The sequence below is a fragment of the Lactuca virosa genome, chromosome 5, assembly GCF_052849685.1.
Source record: "Lactuca virosa cultivar CGN04683 chromosome 5, Lactuca_virosa_CGN04683_v6, whole genome shotgun sequence".
Classification (NCBI taxonomy): domain Eukaryota; kingdom Viridiplantae; phylum Streptophyta; class Magnoliopsida; order Asterales; family Asteraceae; genus Lactuca; species Lactuca virosa.
Window position 1 is genome coordinate 343641009 of NC_136430.1, and position 17810 is coordinate 343658818.

Consider the following 17810-nt stretch of genomic DNA (forward strand, 5'->3'; position numbering starts at 1 on the left):
TTGATAACTACTACATTATTGATTGAACATTAAAATCCATATAATAAAAAAACGTGTTAAAGGTCTAGTTATATTATATTTTTATTATATATATATATATAATTTTTTTTTTGTTTTTTTAATATAAACTTGAAAATTTTACATTAAGGTGGGAAGCAAACAAACAATGAACTACACCATTAGTCTTTTGGATTCTAAAATTAGTTCTTTTAAAAATCATGTATATAGATCTTGGGCTTATAAAATTACCATGCATGTTGGACTCTAAAGAAGTTTTACATTATTTGGTGTAAGGAAATCAAAAGTATTAAATACAAATGGTATAATCATGTGTTGATTTTCCATACATGTTTTATCACTTTGTATAAAATATTTTTTTAAAGCAGCATACCCCACAGTAAAACCTTCACTCCCTAGGGGTAAACCCTTGGTAAATTCACACATGCGGGTTTCCATCATACCCATCCAAAAACTAAAATGACAGTGATCTAAATGTTGGCCTTCTTTTGCACGGGTTAGTCACAAAATTTACATGTGCCTCTTTCTTTGTAGAGACCCCGAAACGTCTAAATTTGTAAGAAAAAAAAGAACATCCCTTACCATATCATGTTAATACTTGAATCCCATGGAGATCTACAATGTACTATATGTTCCCCAAAAAAATCCAAACATACCTTACGACAAACTATGCATCATATTAACAAAAAATAATGGATTTATAAGGTGATACTTAAGGATGGTACGATGCTCGATAATGATATATGTTGGCCAAGACCATTTATTGGGATAGCCAAAAGAAAATCTTGAGCATGTGATGCTCGTAGACACTAAAAAGTTGTTTTATATCTAACAATCATGCATGTCAAAATATATATATTTCCATGTCTTGGACAATTTTTATTAAAATGGACATTCACCTACGCATGTTGGGCTTTAAAGGGTGTCCTTATTAGTGAAACCGCTAAACTTAAAGCTTAGAATCGTATCATGCAGATAAGCCAAAACACAAACATAATTAGAATACATACTTCATGGTATTACCGCCGTATGGAGCAACACCCGAAGAGCTTAACACTTTCAATATTGTTGTAAAATTCTCATCTACAACCTTATGAAGAAGACATTGTCAGACGTTGGTGTTGCCAATTGTTCTCTCGTCTTGAATGTTGTCTCCTCCTTGAACCAATAACCCTAATCTAGTATTGTCGAACAAAATTTTAACTAACGTGTCAATACCGTTCATGAAGTAAATGAGTTCATGATAAAATGAATAATCATTACATTTTAGTCACATTGTCATAATGTATATCTTTACATTTTACTATTAACAAATAATCTTTTATAGGAAAAAATCATAATTTAAATTATAATGATTTTTTAATCAGATAAAAAATCAATAAAAAGAGAAGGAAACAAAATAGTGAGTTGGGACTGGAGGCTAGGGTTTGTTCATAAACGCCCATCCAAAGATTTTTCAAAACTTTGCAAAAAGATGATTACGTTTTTGACTTTAGGAATCCCTAATTAAAAACCCAAATTTCACGATTAAACAAATTTAAACCCCAATCTCATTAGCAAATCGCCGTAACTTCCAAAAAGGAAATATCTTTCATTCTTTCTCATCTCCGTCCGCCTCCTTTTTAGTCTGTGCTAGCTATAAGGCATAAGCCCATCTCTCAAAATCTTACCCCGGAACCCAATATAATATTCAGTTCAAATCTGTTTCAATCGCACTTGTATCCTTTCATCTGAGTTTTCATTGATTTTGGATTTTGATTGAAAAACTCCTAAATACCATCGAACCGTTTTTACGATCATCATCGAGAATGAGGAAGAGGGAGAGAGAAAACCCATGTGGGATTTGTGGACACTACCACAAATACGAAGAGGGAGAAGTTTGTGGGATTTGTGGCCACCGTATGCCGGTCGGCCCTGAAAAAACTCTGATTCAAGTTAGCGCTTTTCCATCGGAAATCTTGCCGGAGTTGCTTTATCTTGGTAGCTACGACAACGCTTCTCGTTCGGAACTTCTCAAAACGCTCGGGATTTCTCGCGTTCTTAATGTACGCCCCTTCTCTATTTATCTCTTTGTATCAATTTCAATTTCAAGATTTGATTGGATGTGATTGATTAATTAATCCATGAGTTCTTAAATCAATCTAATGTGGTATCAGTTGTTCTTATCGATTCGTTTTTCCTTAGGCTCACTTGATCACTTTTTGGCTGCCCTTATCCGTTTTAAATATTGATCTTCAACAAGATTTTCTACCACTTGTTGAATAGCAACTGTAACATGATGTACTTTCAATTCTCCAACAAAATCTTTAGTACTTTTTAGTGGATTGTAATCATTTATTTGCATCAAGGACAAGAGACATAGGTCACACAACTAGATTTAAAGCCTGCTGTTTTCTCATTGGTGTAAAATTTTGAAGTATGAGTTCCCATTAACTTGTTAAGTTATCAGCATTAATAAAATAGAGATCTCTTTAATGTGGGCACAATCTTGCCCAAAGTTTATCAAAAAGATCTTTCTTTTTGTGTATGTTCTGTTTTTTTTTTTTTTTACCAATATCTTATTGATACTTTGCCTGATCCCTCGTTTAAGTTTTGCAATTGAAATTGCACAAGATAACATACATTTTATTCAAGATTTTAAGTCAATGATGGAATGCTTACCTATTTTTGCAATAAAGTCGATCACTTATCAATCTGTGAATGCATAAATCGGTAAACTTTTAGTAACAAAATGAAACTTGGATGCATAAATTGGTAAGAAAGAAAGCCACTTCATTGCATAAACAAGTCATTAACATTTAACACTATCTATTAAAGACCTCTAATAATCATATGGTGATTTTTTTATAAAATGCAGACTGTTCCAGCTTGTCAGAATCTGTACAAAAATTCGTTTACTTATCATTGTCTTCCAGATAGCCCAACCATTGCATTTGATGATGCAGTTGCTTTTCTAGGTATGTATCTTCTAATCCTATGTTACATTTTTATGTTTGTTACATTGTAAATATGATATTAAACTTGTTTTTACAGATCAATGTGAAAAGGATAAAGCTCGTGTTCTTGTCCACTGCATGTCAGGAAAAAACAGGTAATCTCTTTCTGCAAAATCACTATTATTTCGTGGTGTTTTTTTTACCAAATTAAAATTCATACAAAAACATGACTCATTTTTATTATCGTATCACTTCATATCTGACTAAATATCATTCTAATATAATAAATCACTCATATTATAATCCATGAAAAAACATTTTTGTATTTTTTTTTCACAGGTCACCTGCTGTTGTTATGGCATACTTAATGAAGAGCAGAAGGTGGACTCTTGACCAGAGCTACCAATGGGTCAAAGAACGCAGACCGTCTGTTGACTTACTTCCAGGTATGGTGGTGGTGGTGGTGGTGGAGGCGGCAGGTGGTGGTTGTTTTGCATTTAAATTGTTTTTTTTTTGTTCTGATGATGAATTTGTTTTGTGTAGCTGTTTTGCAGCAACTACAAGAGTACGCGCAGAAGATTCAGGCGGTTGTGGAGGGCGGTGTTGTTGCTCTGCCGCCAATCTCAGGTGGTGGTGCCGCCCCTTTCAGTTTTGGGTTTACAAATCCAGGCAACATTCCTCCGGCCTTTCCGGCATTCAACACCGCTGCAACCGCCTCCATTTTTGCCCGTGCAGACATTCCTCCACCAAATGAGTTCACTTTTGGAGCTGCTGCTGTTGAGAATACGCCTCCACAAAATCTAGGGCCAACTTCTGTGAATCCAAATGCTACTGACGTGTCAATGGATGGATCTTGAAATTGTTTTTTTTTTTTGTTTTTTTTTTTGGTGGGTGTTTTAGGGTTTTTCTTGGATTTGGTTTATTTATGCAAATCTTATGAGAAGCCAAGAACGATGTGGTGAGTTTGATGATCATACGGGATGAAAAGGTTTGAATGTAAATGGTGAATGAAAGCTTTTGGCTTGTTAGACCTCACACCCTTACACGCTTTAAATTTTAATATTAGTAGGGTTACCCTCCCTTTCATTTTTTTTTAATTATATGCCACTATTTTACTGTTTTGGTATTTTTAGGCTGTGTTTTTTACATGAAATTAAACTGGACATGACAATCTTTATAGGGAAAGATGAGGGTATTTATGTCCTTTACATAGATGAGAGATTGAGTTCTTTTAGGCTGTGTTTTAGTCATGTTTGTTGGAAAGTTTTTGTTCTTGAGATTATTCTGGTCGAATAGAAGATGCTTTAATTTTAATTGGTGTATTTTAACAAAATTGTTCATCTATCGTATACGTAAATTCTTAGAATCGAGTCAACTGCATAATTTAGGTTCACGAGAAGTTCATAGATTTGGATGTGTATTAGATGATGTGTATTTTTTCAAATATATATCCTAGTGTATATATCTTCTAATTAACATTGCTTTGTTATGCCATTGATTTTTGATGTTTTTATTAGCATGATTTTGTTCCACAAGACTTGTTTTTTTCCCTAATAAGTTGCTTGAGAAACAAGTCTTTTGTTGGTCTTCATTTTTTTTTTTTCAATCTCTATTTTATGTCCACTTTCATTTGAATAAGTTAACGAGATTCTTCATACAATACCTATTATTTTCATCTTTGATTCTACTTTATTAAAAATACGGTATCAGAACAAAGGTTATAGGCCTTGTGTGTATCAAGGATATACACTGACCATGCCCAATTATAGGACTCAATCTATTTTATTTATAGCTAAAATTCATTCTATGTATAGCTCCTTAATTTGTGCATTCCTTGTTGTAAATTCCCTATATATGTACCATGTCAACCTATTCTAAAGCAATACAATAAATACTTTCATATGGTATCAATCAGAGCTAAATTTGCTTTAAGAAACCTGGATCATTCTTTCTTCTTTGGAACCATAATCTAGCAGCTCTCAATGGCACCATCAAACACCATCATTCAACTCACAACCACTAGTCATTTCCTGATCAAACTTACTGCTATGAATTTCCCGATATGGCACAAGCAAGTTCAATCAACCCTCATTGGGCTTGACCTAGAAGACTTCATCAGTGGCCAAAACAAACCGCCACCACAGAACCTCACTGACAAAGAAGCCACCAAAACCAATCTGGCATACACAATTAGGTATCGTCAAGACCACATCCCCTTCAATGCTATCCTTGGAAGCTGTTCCGATGCCATTAAGCCAATCCTCACATCCGCCTCTACTGCAAAGGAAGCCTAGGATCGACTCAACACGAGTTATGCCAACTAATCTCGATCTAGAATTATTTCACTAAAGTCAAAGCTTGCAAAGAATCCCACAGGAAGTCGCTCCATCACAAAATTCCTCAATCATATGAAACAAATTGTTGATGAATTAGCACTTGCTCAAAGCCCCATCGATGAAGAATACATCTTAGTTCACGTACTAGGCCACTCACAACCTCCTTAAAAGTCCGGGAAAACTCAATATCCTTTACATAACTAGTTGAAAAACTACTTAACTTTGAAAGATCATTAAAGAAATCGTCGTATATACTGTGGCACCCCTTGTTGTCACGACCAACTTCTCCCAATGCCAAACAAGTCAATTCAATAATCGCCCCCCGTCTAATTCTCAGTCCCGATCACATCATGTTGGTCGCTTCAATTCAGACAACCAATCACGCAACAACCGCTCGAACAATAACACTCAATACAGGAACAATTGCTCCAACTCTTACCCTCAATTTTGTGTTATTCCAAGTCATGAGGCTCATGATTGTATGAAACTTGCTCGTTTCTTGAAAGACAACAACATCACATGCACCAACCAGGGATGACAAAAATCCCCATACCCAACGGGGAACCCGAAACCCGCACCCGTTTTGACCGGGGAATCCCCAAGTTGACCGGGGATGGGGAATCCTCGAATAAAAAAGTGGGGATGGGGATACCCTTAGACCCCGACCCTGGACCCGACCCCAGTATATGTATATTAATATATACAAATAATACAAAACATATATTTATAGTATACTTTATAATATCTAAATGTTTATCCAAGTAACCAATGTCATTAGTCATTACTTGATTGAAATTGTACTTTTCCTTCTTCTTTTATCTAATTTAATCTCGTGTATAATTTTTTTTTCATTGGTGTGTCTATTTTACCTCAAATATCACTCTGATATATTTTTTTCTATTTGATTTTTCATGTATGTATTTAAATTTTGTAGAAAATTTGTTTATAGTTTTTATGCAATCTATGAATATTTTTATGTTTTTTAAAATATTTAAACTTATGTAGGTAAAATTGAAATTTAGATTTTTTTTCCTTACGTAAAGGTTTTCATATTAAAAGAGAAAAAGAAATTTCCGATTCCCCGCTGGGGATCCCCGGTCCCCGTTAGGGTGGGGATGAGGATTCATTTATATTCCCCGGTGGGGATGGGGATGGGGATGCGGATTGGAATGAGAATTTGGGGATGGGGATTGGGGTCCCCTATATTCCCCGCCCTTGTTGCCATCTCTAGCACCAACATCTCCGATCTGGTTGCAAATGCTTCCTCTTTGAGTTCACACTCCACTTCGATTAATGCACCTTGGATGTTTGACAGTTATGCCTCTCATCACCTAACATCATATTGATTTTCCTTTCACAAAGTCTCAGAATATGGTGCACCGGATGGAATCATTCTTGGCGATGCCAAACTTTGTCGTGCTAATCAAGTCTCTGTTGAATTTTTTTCCCCTTGTATTTTCTTGTCAAGGATCTTTGCATGGGGGCGCCTCTCATGCAGGGAAAGAACATAAATGATGTCTATTATGCTAGTCGAGTTCTTCTTCCAAAACTAAATGTTGCCACTAAAGCAACACCTATTGATTATCAGCACACACTTGGACATCCACCCGTTCATGTTTTTCAACATCTTATTGAAGTTTTACGTCTTAATTTTTAAGTCATTATCTACAACCAAGTTTCATTGTGCTTCATGTTCTGTTAATAAAGCCATAAGCTACCCTTTGGCCTAAACTATTTTATTTCAAATAAACCATTGCAACTCATTTATTTTGATGTTTGGGGACTTGTTAAAATATCGATTGATGACTTTGCTTACTCTGTTGTGTTTGTGGATTACTACTCAAAACATATTTGGTTGTATTTTAAATATAATACTGATGTCTCCAAAATCATTAACTAATTTAATCTTCTCGTGGAAAAATATTTTAACTGTAACATCCCAAAAATTTCAATAATTTTAAACCTTTCAAAAGCAACCCCTTTATTAATAAAAGTGATTACAAACTATTACTTCCAAAATATTATTTTTAATCAGAGTCTCCCAAGTTCCAATCGGTAGTAAAACCAAGGATGTGTACGGTCGCGCCTTCGCCTTGCCACGATCCACTGAAGTACCTGAAACCATAAACCAAAACTGTAACCACGAAGCTTTGTGAGTTCCCTCAAAATACCAACACACAAACCAATAACGCGCATAAAATAACAGCATACTATGGGTCCAATAAACCATCGGGTTGGAATGCTAACATACTATAGGTCCAATAATGTAACATCCCAAAAATATGACCAAAAATTTTCATTTTTCATTCAAGTAGAAACGGTATTCCAAATCATTGTTTATACAACCCAAATAAAATAACTATCTCAAACGTCATAAAAATCAGAGTGTGTCCCATAAACAGAATCCACATGGTGTGTGAAATGCAGTCAACTCGAGCTCTCCCCCTTGCTACTGGAAGTACCTGAAACATAAACTGAAAACCGTAAGCACAAAGCTTAGTGAGTTCCCCGAAATACCACATACCATACATAACATGTAACGGGCCCCACCCAATGAGACACGGGCCCCGCTCACACTCGCATAACGGGCTCCACCCAATGAGATTTGGGCCCCGCCCACACTCATATAACGGGCCCCGCCCAATGAGATACGAGCTCCGCCTACACTGGCATAACGGGCCCCACCCAATATATACACAAGCACATACAAGTATCACACATACAACAAATATATTAACAGATCATAACATGGGTCGGCATTGGTGCCTTCGACCCGCTATAGTCGGTGAGGAAACCTACCTCGAAAAATGAAACGAATGATCCCTGACTACTTATCCTACGACTCCCCAAGCTATCAATTGCCAAATAAAAACCAATTACCAATTGGGATCTAAATCATAACCGAAAATCCCTACTTGGGGTAAAAAGACCATTTTACCCCTAACCTAGCTTGGTCCAAGAATGAAGCCCATAACCACAATCTAATGGGCCCAAAAGTCAAACAATCCATTAAGGCCCAAATATGGGCCCAATTCCTTCTCATGGGCCTTAGCCCAAGGCCCAATAATGTTACTGGCCCAAAAACTCCTAAAATCAGATGGCCCAACTAAACCCTAACCTTCTAAGCCCGAAAAGAGGCCCAAACCTAAGGCCTGACATCAAAATGCCATCAGACTGAGTACGTTGGGTGTACTCAGCTGGTACGCTAAGAGTATTGGCTCGAAGGCTTGTATGCTGCGCGCATAGGCTTGTACGCCCAACGTACTCTTCCAATTCAATAAACTTCTAGATTTAGCTCCTAACCCATTAAGACTTTGCTCCAGAATGTAGATCTTGTTGGATTAGTGTCTAAGTCCATAACTATATTTGGTATGTACTTGACCCGGTTGTGCATGGTCATTTTGGGTTGCCTTCACTAAAGCAACTTGATAGGATGATTTATGAAGAAAGAGGATTAATTATGATTTATTAATATATTATAAGAATAATATATTAAAGGAGAAATCATATTATTTATTTAATATTAGTCAATAATTAATGAGAATTAATTTTGTGGCTAAAAGACATTAATTAAATAAAGGGGACTAGAACTGTCAAATGTATGATAGTTGAATTTGGACTGGGAAACCCTAAGGAATAAGGGTGGACGAAATTTAAGAGGCTAGGCCATCCAATTTCGTCCAAAGGGGCCTTATTCCAGAAGGTTCTTGGACCGCTTAAGGCCTAAGCTATCCATTAGGGTTTTGAACTGAAACCCTAGCAGCACAAGTATATAAGGACCCCTAGGGCTAGGGAAATCGGCTACACTTGATCCTAAGGAACCCTAGAGCCGATTTTACCTCTCATCCTCTCTCTCAATATCATCCTCTTGCTTGTGGTGTTTGTAAACCATTAGAGGAGTGACATTTGTGACTTTAAGCTCCAAGGAAACAAGATTCAAGCCATTCTATAAGAGGTATTCATCTAGATCTGTTCTTACATGTTAATTTCGATATACATATGCTAGATCTAAGGTTAGAAAGTCTTGGATGAATTGCATGTACAATAGAGAAACCTAGATCCAAGCATTAGGGTTTGCATGAGCACATAGGATGTTCTTTTGGCTAAAACCCATAAGTGGTATCAGAGCCTTGATTGGTTTCTATTGTATTGATGCTTAATGTTTCATTCTTGATTGCAAAGTCGAGTTTTTGGCCATCTGCCTGACAAACGCGTCGAGTCCCAATGTGGACTCGTCGAGTAGGATGAACTCGGCGAGTCCATATGATGACTCGACGAGTCTGGCTGTCAGACAGACGGATTTTCTAGATTTTTGCCTATTTTGACTTAGGATAATTGCCATAACTGTTTCAAATTAATAAAATATGAATTTTATTGATTCCTTATGATTATCTTTGTCAAAATAAAAGATTTTTGTCATCTAATTAGATAATTGTTACCTTATTTGATAAATGCTAAATTATTTGAATTATTTGGTCAATTATCTTGCATGGAATTGGATTAGGTCAAAACTAGATAATCACCAATTAATTGTTTAATTTCCTTATTTGTATTTTGATCTAGATAGTTTTGAAAGGTTTCAAAACTTGCCCTCAAGTTTTGGAATTTGAATTTTGATTAAAAGTTAATTTTGAAATATTTAAATTCTAAACCCTATTTTTGAAATGTTTCAAAAACTTGCCCTTAAGTTTTGGAATTTAAATTTTAATTAAAAGTTTAATTTTTTGAAATTTTAAATTCTAAAACCCTAGTTTTGAAAAAGTTCAAATTACACCCTTGTGGTTTTATTAAGTTAATTAAAAGTATAATTAAGAGATTTAATAAATCCATAATGATATGGTTTATATTTGATTAAATTAAAAGTGTAATTTATAAAATTAAACCACCTAGTATTTTAAAAGTATAAAATACACCCTTATACTATATATAACATTAAAAGTCTAATATTATATATGTATAACTTAAACTGATAGTCTTACCGTTAGTAGGCCTCATTCACGAAGCTGGTCTATAAGGGGTGTTTAAGGAAGCGGCCTGTAAAATGACCGCCATTGGGTATCCACTCTTACTCATCGCACTCTTGACTAGTGGAGGGTCGTTAGCCGAACGGGTAGGATAGGGCAAACCCTCTCTTCGTTAAAAGTATAATGTTAAAGTAACTAAATGTTTTACAAAATTCTCAATCTTAGTTACTTTAGGCAAAACTGAATTGATGCAATTCCATGAAATTACACTTTGTACCCTTGCTGAGACGTTAGTGGAGCGTGTGTGGTTAACCGGCACACTAAATGGGTTCTAAGCAAAGGTGGCAAAGGGTGACTCAATGTTTGTCATAGTTCGGTGGAGCGTTTGTGGTTAACCGGCACATCGAATAGGTGACTGTAACATTGGGGGCACCATGTATATTTGCATGGTTATTCACACCCTGTTTTGTGATCCTCGGCATCCCAGTCACAAATCGAGGGGCATATCGAGATTTAAACATGCCATTGAAAAGTTCAATGAATCTCAAAGGATCTAGGAGTTTTCAATACATTTAAAACTTAATCTCTTTTTCGTTTTTCATGGTGGAAATTGGTAAATCGTCATTTACCTACCTTCAAATGTTCTGCGAGTTGGATTACGACATCCCTCTTCCAATTTGTAGGATATTGTGTTGGATCCTAGCCTTAATATCTCATTTGGGTGTTTTATTAAGGATTCAATCAACTAACTTGAATTTTTCTCCCGTTTTGTAGATGTATGATTCTAACCGTGGTCTTCCCGGATCCCATGGAAAAGATATTCCTGCTAAAAGTGAAAGTCAGTTCCACAATCAAGGTGAAAGATCAATCCTTTCCTCGTGGACTAGCTGGATTTCACTTCCTCCACCTCCTCCCGTTGTTCTCCCAAACCCACAAGATCGAAGACTTGAAAGGTTCAAGATCACTGAAGCCCTGTTGGCGATGAAACATGAAGATGGAAAACTCGTGTGTGCTCACATCCTAGGGATGAAATCACACATCGACAGGTTGATAATGTTGGATGCGACTTTACCAAGGATGTTGGTTGTAGACTGGGTTCTTCAGTCACTTCCTAAATCATATAATAAGTTCATTAGAGAGTATTATATGATGGATCTTGACGTGACCCTCATCGATCTCACCTATATGCTTGTTGCTGCTGAATCAGAAATGATTTGGCGCACTGGAGAAGCAAAGTTGATTGGTAGATCAGCCTTCCAAACCTCTATAGACATAGGCAATGGTAAGGAAAGGCATGCCATGGTCGAAGAGTTTGACCATAAGAGAAAGGCAAAGTCTGAGGTAGTTCCGTGTGCTATTCCAAAAGATTCAATTTCCTTTTATTGCCAAGAGAAAGGGCATTGGAGACGAAGCTGCCCTGTCTACCTGAGAGATTTAAGAGATAGCAGAGTCAAGAAGTATGGCTCCACTTCAGGTAAAATCCACTATCTAACTTTGTTAAGTTCCTATTCATTGATTCTTAATACATGATGTGATAAGATTACATTTGAATGTGTTGTAGGATTGGAGAAAAGAGAGGAAGCTTGATGGAAGAGCAAGATGAGTCTGATCATGAAGAAATGGATTACGATCGCATGGATTCGAAGATCAGATTTTGAGCTTAGAGAGTTATGATTGATTTGTTAGGAATATTTGATTACATAGTTTTTCAATTGATTTTGCATTGTAAGGACAAGTTTTCCGTTGCTTTTATGAATAAAATAAATTTTGGTTTGTCTTATATATATATATATATATATATATATATATATATATATATATATATATATATATATATATATATATATATCATTGCAATGAAATCATTGTAAAAAAATTGATGTTGTGTATTTCTACAATAAATAGATGTGATTCTTAGTTATGTTATTTATGGGAATGTCGAATTTCTCTAAGTAAGGAAAAATTCTCATCGTCCAAGTTTCAATTGGACAGAAGCTTGGAATCATATGATTTGAGTCATATGATGTATGGAAATTTTAGTACTTGAAAAATTTAAATTCCTTGACAAAGAGTCAAGTGAAGGACTAGGAGATCGAATTCACAATGTTGTGCACTAGTTAAGTCCATCATAAATAACAATAAGATTATTCATCATATTTACTAAAGGATTAGTGAATGTGATCATGCTTAGAGGACTAAGCATGGTTATGAATCATTGAAAGGTTTCAATGTATGGCAGAACGAATAAGAAGAATCAATGAAGGCAGAAAGATAAACGGTTTCTCCAATCTAGGAAGAAGGGAGAGTACTTTTGTATCGTGTTTTATGATCATCTTAGTGATTACAGAACCATGTCAAAATTGATCCTCTTAGACACCTTAGTGCTTTTATAAGACTAATAAGAGGAATTGGAAATTGTGGAAATGGTTTAAATAAAAAAAATCCGATCATACTTCATTCCCAAGAATTAAGATTGTGACATCGAGTGACACGTCTTAAGAAGGTTTGTAACACTTATCAAATGTGGAATAGAGAAAGTTTTCTTATTTCTGCACATCTGAAATTGGGTAAGTTGTGATGTCTTGAAGAAGACAAAGGCCAACTAGAATCAATTAAGTGAAGTATTAGTCTTGATAGGATTTCGCATTAACCCTTGAGTATTTTGTTTTGTCAAGAAATGTTTCTTGACAAAAGAATCATATATGTCAAGAGGTCAGTGGGAGTCTAAATGATCTTGAAAAGCTTCAAGAACAAATAAAGAATAAACCTAATCGATAATCACTAGCACACGACTTGAGTTTTACAACCTATCGTGTTGACATAATTTTGTTTCTGTGCAATTCCAGTTTTAAGTCAACTATGCATGTGAGTTCTATGAGTCCTCATTTGAATGTATAAAGATGAAACACCTTAATCAATGGAAAGTACATTGATTGATAGGGGTTAGCTGATTGACGACTTGGAAGCGTTGGTGGGCACCCGTGCTACCTAGATGGCAAGAAATCAATATCAAATAAGTTCAGTCCATATGAGTTGAATTTGTCACAAACATTATCTTGTGGTCGTGGTTATGACAAATTCACATGGATAGGTACGCATACACCGCAAAATCTAAGTGTCATAAGGTTTCTTTCCTTCATGAAAATGATTGTGAGGAAACGCTTTCGCTAAGAAAGATTTTAAATATAGCATTGTGTAATTTGTGTTTCTCGAATTCGATTATGACTTCGACATCCCTCTTCATAGTTCGAATTGTGAGATTTGGCAAATTAGTTTGGACATTCGAGACTTATTGCTATAAGTTCTAGAATCGTTTAGACACACACATGAGTTATCTTAGGAAAGGTGTATGAGTTTGAGAAGCTTAGATAAAGGCTTATCGAAGCATCTAGTATTAGAAATATGAACTTTGGAAGCAAATAAGTATTGTCTTCTAGAAGTCCAACTGTTCTCTGATACATGTCAAAGCTAGTGGGAGCATAAATGTTATGCTGGAATGGATATAATCATCATATTAGTGGGAGCATGATTATTATTATTTTAAGTGTTTCAAGTTGGCAATATTAATTATAGAAAAACAAAAGGTTCACTTTGCAAAGTTACAGGGGTTGAAAAGTTGTTTTTGCTATAATTAAGGGAGAGAATATTATTCTTCATTTCATGTCTAAAGGTTTAGATTGTAACTTTTAATCAAATTTAGTCAGATATATGATTTGTGTTCTCAAAATTCGATTATGATTACGACATCCCTTTTCATAGTTCGAATTGTGAGAACATGGCAAATAGCATTATTATGGCAAAAGGCTGGTAAAGTATCACGTCTTTATTATGCATCGTGTTTCATACGCTTCGGGTATAGGATCGATCGCATATGCTGTAATATTTGACCGTTCTAAATTTTTCCAAATGCCTAGGGCATTAAGAGGGAAAAGGGACTAGAACCGGGATTGACTAAAATTGCTAAACAACTGTCAAAGGACGATCTGAGGTTCGCTAAGGATTTGTCGCTTCTGAGTAGTTGGAAGTATGATATTGGATGGACCATGTTGACATTATTATGGATAGATGGATTCTATTTAGAATGAGTTGTCATATGGCAAGTATGGAAATGTTTCCTTATTGGGAGTTGGACGTTAAGAATCTATGTCTAGATTAGAAACTTCTATGCAAGAAGGATGTTCAAAGGAATGTACTTTGAATGTGAGACTTCATGACTATGGAATTGTCTTGTAACAATCTCCAATAAAGCACTTTGTGATTTCATTGGCCAAGTCTTGGTGACTTTAGCGCTGTGATATTACGAAAGGACCGTTGTATAAAATGTCAGAATCTAATATATTCTAGTAGTGGCGAGAATTTTGTATTCTTACACTAATTGATTGGGATTAGGAATTGTGAAATGAGCATCATTGGAAATGTGTTCATTTGATCTATTTTACAAAGTAAAGACCATAAGTAAACATAGTGTGCATGCTTGGTGCATGGGACAACTGTTGTTAGAATTCAAGTAAGAAGTTGATTACCCGAAACAACAAATAATGAGTAATCAATATGGTGATTAAATAAAAGGTGTTTTATTTATACTCAAAAAGTTTGGGGCCATATAGGATCAGTATTATTCTTGTGTTTCACTTTACATGTTTTGACTTCCCGAATAATAAGATTATTCAAACCCTCCACATTCGCTCATACTTTGGAAGTAGGTATGAAAGAAGACTGTCATGAATCCGTCTGTAGATTGACTAAAGCGTTTAGACATAGCACAAGTTTGCTGCAGAGTTCATAAGTGCTGTTATAAGATTAGAGTATTGGATTAAACCCACGCTCACTTGGATCGCTTCATGGATTTTATCATAAGTGATTGGTGAGACGATAATATCTTATATTCTTGAAACCAAGATGTGTGAGTTGTATCTTGCGAGTCGGTTGCACAATGATAATATGTAAACACACCAGTAACTTGGTGTTATAAAATGTATTGTTGTGTGTGATTTGGTGACTGAGTACAAGCGAGCATTGAGTCGAAGTTTATCCGTTCCTTTTACCCAAAGTGGGATAAAAGCGATATCTGTGGGCCCCTCGATGATTTAGTGATGACACCCTAAGCACTTGGCCAAGCCGGGACTAAGTTGATGTGTTCAATTGTAGTCTATTGTCAGTCGTCATAAATAGGAAATCGGGAAACAAAACATAGACTGAGAGAATGATTTCAATCCATGTCTCACGTCTATACGATATCAAGAGTGGAGGAATATATGATCCCTTATCTAAAGGACAAATTACTGATAAGATCAGAGTTCGACAACGTCTTTGAGAGCTACGATTGCTAATCGGGTCATGCTTGCAAATTTAGTTATTAGACTTATCCAAGTGGGAGACTATTGGATTAGTGTCTAAGTCCATAACTATATTTGGTATGTACTTGACCCGGATGTGCATGGTCCTTTTGGGTTGCCTTCACCAAAGCAACTTGATAGGATGATTTATGAAGAAAGGATTAATTATGATTTATTAATATATTATAAGAATAATATATTAAAGGAGAAATCATATTATTTATTTAATATTAGTCAAGAATTAATGAGAATTAATTTTGTGGCTAAAAGACATTAATTAAATAAAGGGGACTAGAACTGTCAAATATATGATAGTTGAATTTGGGCTGGGAAACCCTAAGGAATAAGGGTGGACGAAATTTAAGAGGCTAGGCCTTCCAATTTCGTCCAAAGGGGCCTTATTCCAGAAGGTTCCTTGGACTGCTTAAGGCCTAAGCTATCCATTAGGGTTTTGAACTGAAACCCTAGCAGCACATATAAGGACCCCTAGGGCTAGGGAAATCGGCTACACTTGATCCTACGGAACCCTAGAGCCAATTTTACCTCTCATCCTCTCTCTCAATATCATCCTCTTGCTTGTGGTGTTTGTAAACCATTAGAGGAGTGACATTTGTGACTCTAAGCTCCAAGGAAACAAGATTCAAGCCATTCTATAAGAGGTATTCATCTAGATCTGTTCTTACATGTTAATTTCGATATACATATGCTAGATCTAGGGTTAGAAAGTCTTGGATGAATTGCATGTACAATAGAGAAACCTTGTGACATCCCCATTTTCTCGGCCAGAAAAGACCGATTTTGTTTATGCTTTATAAAAATCAGAGTACTTCTTTTAATAAAAATGTTGCGGAATTTGTTCCCAGAAAACATGATAAATAAGTTATCAAAGCATTTCCGAAGAAATGTATTTTTATCCATTTTAAAACATTTGGGATGTCATTGTCAATACAGAAACATAAGCATAAACAGAACTTACATTCATTTACACTAGTGATCTACATCTCTTTTAAATCCCTCAATGTAAAGTAGCTTCATATCGACACCTGTGATACAAATAAGCTTGAGTGGGTCAGGTTGGGAAACCTGGTAAGTACATAGGATTTTCAACCCACAATAATATAATTATTACGTTAAACATCAAACAATCAACCCAATTACCCATCCCCATTATCTTCTTTACTCTTAATATAATTATTATGTTAAACATCAAAGCGTTGGCGACATCCGCCAACCACCTGGTACTGGCAATGGGGTCCCGAGCCCCATGATAATCGGGAGCCCCACATGCTCTGAACTCCCTGAAGGTGAGCGTGCGCGACCCCAGCATGGTCGCCACCTCAGTACGAAAGGCGCTCAGCTTCTCGTGCAGAAGCTCCAGAATACCCTCCTTGACCGTACCGAAGATCACAGGAGTCTGCTCGAGTACGGCGTGTGTAACCTCTGAGGAAAGGAACTCCCTAGTCTGCTCATCTATCTGCTCGGCTCCAGAGCCTGAGCCTGATCCCTCCCCAACACCTGAACTACCGACTGTTGGTCTGGGTCGTAAAACCACCATTCTGAAAATACATCAAAACCATGTCAGAATACTACTCATAGCTAGAGGGATCATACATACTACAAGTTCCTTGGTTTTATCTCTGCCTTCCTTGATTCGAGTATAGATCCTCTGCTTTCAGTAGTACGGGCCCATACTACCTTCCACATATATCCGTACTTTCCTCAAGTACCGCCTTGACTCCACCAAGTCCCTTCTACTACTACTACTGCTGATCTCATACTAAACTCATCCTAGGCTTGCCCTAGGGTAATCACCAACCCACTCTCCGTCATCAGCTGAATAAGAAGTCCCTGCTTTCTTCCCCTAACTAGCTCGTGAATACTATTACATATTACTCAGACTAGATAATTCTTTGAATGAGAGATCCTTCCCTACAACGGTTGGACTCAAACAAGAGCTGCGAAATAGAGCTAGACCTAACCTTCTGAAATTATTTAGTCCTTGCAATATGTAACTTAACATATTCGTTTACTAGTTAGTGAAAGACAACTAGAACTCCTAAAAGCACAAAGCAATCAACATTCAGGCATTGAGTACATATAATCAAGCATATACTACAATGGTTATCATACTGACTAATCTGTACTAGCATGCAGTTCTCAATAAGCCGGTACACATATAACAGGCACATAAGACATCCTTCCTAGATCCTTAGCCCTAAA

General features: G+C 36.1%; 1 protein-coding gene across 1 annotated transcript; it reads left to right on the forward strand.

Moving 5' to 3' along the window:
- The first annotated feature begins 1533 nt into the window (after window positions 1-1533).
- IBR5 (indole-3-butyric acid response 5) lies at window positions 1534-4051 on the forward strand. Its single transcript, XM_079047221.1, has 5 exons — window positions 1534-2063; window positions 2876-2975; window positions 3052-3109; window positions 3294-3400; window positions 3498-4051. Exons 1-5 carry the CDS (start codon window positions 1827-1829, stop codon window positions 3809-3811), a joined length of 816 nt encoding a protein of 271 aa, XP_078903347.1. The 5' UTR covers window positions 1534-1826; the 3' UTR covers window positions 3812-4051.
- The last annotated feature ends 13759 nt before the right edge of the window (window positions 4052-17810 follow it).

Bases quoted from the DNA above. Each gene is read 5' to 3' on its own strand.
- IBR5 (XM_079047221.1), top strand. From the start codon at position 1,827: ATGAGGAAGAGGGAGAGAGAAAACCCATGTGGGATTTGTGGACACTAC. The intron at 2,064-2,875 runs GTACGCCCCTTC...TATAAAATGCAG, and splicing joins GGATTTCTCGCGTTCTTAAT to ACTGTTCCAGCTTGTCAGAA. The intron at 3,110-3,293 runs GTAATCTCTTTC...TTTTTTTCACAG, and splicing joins TGCATGTCAGGAAAAAACAG to GTCACCTGCTGTTGTTATGG.